Consider the following 3,165-nt stretch of genomic DNA (forward strand, 5'->3'; position numbering starts at 1 on the left):
CAAAAAAACATTTGGTTACCAAAATCCATACAATTAAAGTTGGAAGCCAAATCCTAACATGAGCTACAACCCAAGACCATTGCCTCAAAATGCATTGGTTAGACCTTCCTATCCACCACCACAACCTTATTACCAACATCCAAAACCACACTGTCAACCCAAACCACACCCTCCACATCATCATCAACAACCTCCTCAATCCCAACCAAGTAGCTCCGGAATGTCTCTTGAAGACATTGTCAAATCCTTAGCCACTAGTACCCAACAATTCCAAAAAGAGACAAGAATTAGTATCTCCAACCTTGAAACACAATTGGAAGATATAGTTACATCCGTAAGCAAGTTGGAATCCTGTGGAAAATTTCCTCTCAAACCGAAAAGAACCCAAATGTTAATGTGGTGACCTTGAGAAGTGGCAAAGAAACCGGAGAGGGTAGTTCAAAGAAGAAGCCAAGGGATGAAGAGGAGGAAATAGAAGTAATTCCCATTGAGGATCCCATAACCAAGAACGCCACACACGCCGAAGTTCCAAAGAATACCATTCCCTTAGTGACCCCAATAGCCACTCAACCGTCATTCCCCTCTCGACTTGTGACTTTCAAGAAGAACATGGAGGAGAAAGAGATTTTGGACACCTTTCGAAAGGTAAAAGTAAACATTCCTTTACTTGATGCAATCAAACATATCTCTAGAGATGCAAAATTCTTGAAGGAACTTTGTACCAGCAAGAGGAAATTGAAGGGAAACGAGAAAATCCAAATTAATGAACATTCATCTGCGGTTTTACAAAGAAAACTTCCACCCAAATGCAAAGATCCCAAACTGTTTACGACTCCTTGCAAGATTGGAGATGTTACTTTTAGTAGCGATATGCTAGATCTTGGTGCTTCTATCAATTTCATGCCCTATTCGGTGTACAAATCATTGAATGGCGAACCTTTGAGTGAACCTAGAGTCATAATCTCTCTTGTGGATAAATCAAGTGTCTTTCCTAGAGGTGTTCTAGAAGATGTTTTGGTGCAAGTGAAACAATTGGACTTCCCGGCGGATTTCTATGTGATTGATTTAGAAGAACAAGTGTCCTCCAAGTCGGGTATAATTTTACTTGGGAGACCATTTTTGAAGATGGCTAGAACGAAGATTGATGTGTATGCGGGAAGCTTAACAATGGAGTTTGATGGGGAAACAATAAGTTTCAATATATGCGATGTTATTAGATATCCTAGTGATGTTTCATCCTTATGCTTTGTTAATGTTGTTGAACCATTAGCCCAAGAATTGTCCGAGTTGTCTAATGGTGACATGTTGGAGATGATTTTGAGCAAAGGATTTGATTGTGGGAAATTAGCCAAAAAGTTGAAGCTTTACTCGTTAGATCCAGAAGTTGAAAGATTGGTCAACAATTTAGAAATCAAGAAAACCACTCAATTTAGTGTGAAGCAAATTGAAATACCTAAAACTCACACAAGATTGCCACCCTCCCTTGTTCAACCACCGAAATTGGAATTAAAGGTCCTTCCTCAACACTTGAAGTATGCATACTTGGGAAACAACGAGACTCTTCCGGTCATCATTTCAAATCATTTAACCGAATGTGAAGAAGAGAAACTCATCAAGGTGATAAAGGAGCACAAGGAAGCCATGGGATGGACGATTGCGGATATCAAGGGATTGAGCCCCTCCACTTGTATGCACAAGATCTTGTTAGACGATGAATGCAAGTCGAGTTAGGATGTGTGACATCCCCAATTTCAAGGGCCAGAAAATACCGACTTGTTTATGCTTTGTTTTATAAAATCAGAGTAAATTCTTTTGATTTAAAAGAGTTGCAGAATTTTTTCCCAAAACAAAATATGACAAAATTTATCAAAACGTTTCTCAAAGAGAACGTATTTTCATTAAATAATAAAACCTCGGGATGTCATGTTCTGATACAGACCAAAAGCATAAATAGTATATAAAATAGACCTTACAATAGTTATTTATAACTACTAATCTATATTCCAAAATCTCTCGTCAAGTCCACCAACTTATACTCTTGTGTCATTACCTATAATGCAAAGAAAACTGAGTGGGTCAGGCTTGGGAGCCTGGTGAGCATATAGGGTTTTCAACCCACAATATTATATCTTATATTTATATATTCAATCATCAAACAATCATTCCAATTACCAGTCCCCATTATCCTCCTTACTCTTAACCGTCTACCCTAAGAGTCATCTATTCGTTCACTCCGTAATAGGCACTAAGACAATAGCTGCCAGGATTCTTTATTAGGCACTAAGACAATAGCTGCCAAGGTTCTTTCGTAAATCACTAATTCCATAGTTGCTATGGTTCATTCATCGAGTACTAAATCCATAGCTACCAGTGTAGGTACTAAGTCCATAGCTACCAAACGTTTATCTAACAGGTACTAAGTCCATAGCTATCATCATCTATCTAAGAGTAGTAAATCCATAGCTACCAACGTTCGTCTATACGGTACTAAATCCATAGCTACCAAGGTTCATCTATATACAGTACTAAATCTATAGCTACCGAGGCTTATCTTTACAGTACTAAATCCATAGCTACCGAGGTTTATCTTTCATCTCATCCTCAAACTCATCCTTTATCACACACCAACTATTTTGTCCATCCATGCTCTACCCAACATATTTGTAGAGATAAATACATATACAGTTTAACTCATTTAAAACCTATATAAAACTTCAATTCCACGCCCATCTCAAATAGACAAATAATATATAAACACATAGCAAGTATTTCATAGAAAATACTTCGTATTTATGTGTTAGAAGAAAGTAACTACACACTCACCCAAACATATACTTAATACATTCAAACATTACTTGTATTATACTCGTGTTTATGAAAGGGACTATACACCCACACATATAAACAACTTTATATTATACACATAGCACGTATTTCATAGCAAATACTTAATATTTATGTGTAAGATGAAAATGACCACACACTCACACATATAAACAACAATATATATACACATAGCACGTATTTTATAAAATACCTCATATCTATGTGTAAGATGAAAGTGACTATACACTCACTTGATTAGAAGATGATTGGACAACACTACGACTTCTAGAAGTAGTATTCTTCGGTAGATCTGGAAGATCTTCATAAAAACCGGGCTCC

The 3,165-nt window shown here is 37.0% G+C and overlaps 1 protein-coding gene across 1 annotated transcript; it reads left to right on the top strand.

Moving 5' to 3' along the window:
• Positions 1-609: 609 nt before the first annotated feature.
• LOC111907190 (uncharacterized) lies at positions 610-1,731 on the top strand. Its single transcript, XM_023902989.1, has one exon. It carries the CDS (start codon positions 610-612, stop codon positions 1,729-1,731), a length of 1,122 nt encoding a protein of 373 aa, XP_023758757.1.
• The last annotated feature ends 1,434 nt before the right edge of the window (positions 1,732-3,165 follow it).

The sequence above is a fragment of the Lactuca sativa genome, chromosome 2, assembly GCF_002870075.4.
Source record: "Lactuca sativa cultivar Salinas chromosome 2, Lsat_Salinas_v11, whole genome shotgun sequence".
NCBI classification, from domain to species: Eukaryota; Viridiplantae; Streptophyta; class Magnoliopsida; order Asterales; family Asteraceae; genus Lactuca; species Lactuca sativa.

Bases quoted from the DNA above. Each gene is read 5' to 3' on its own strand.
- LOC111907190 (XM_023902989.1), top strand. From the start codon at position 610: ATGGAGGAGAAAGAGATTTTGGACACCTTTCGAAAGGTAAAAGTAAAC.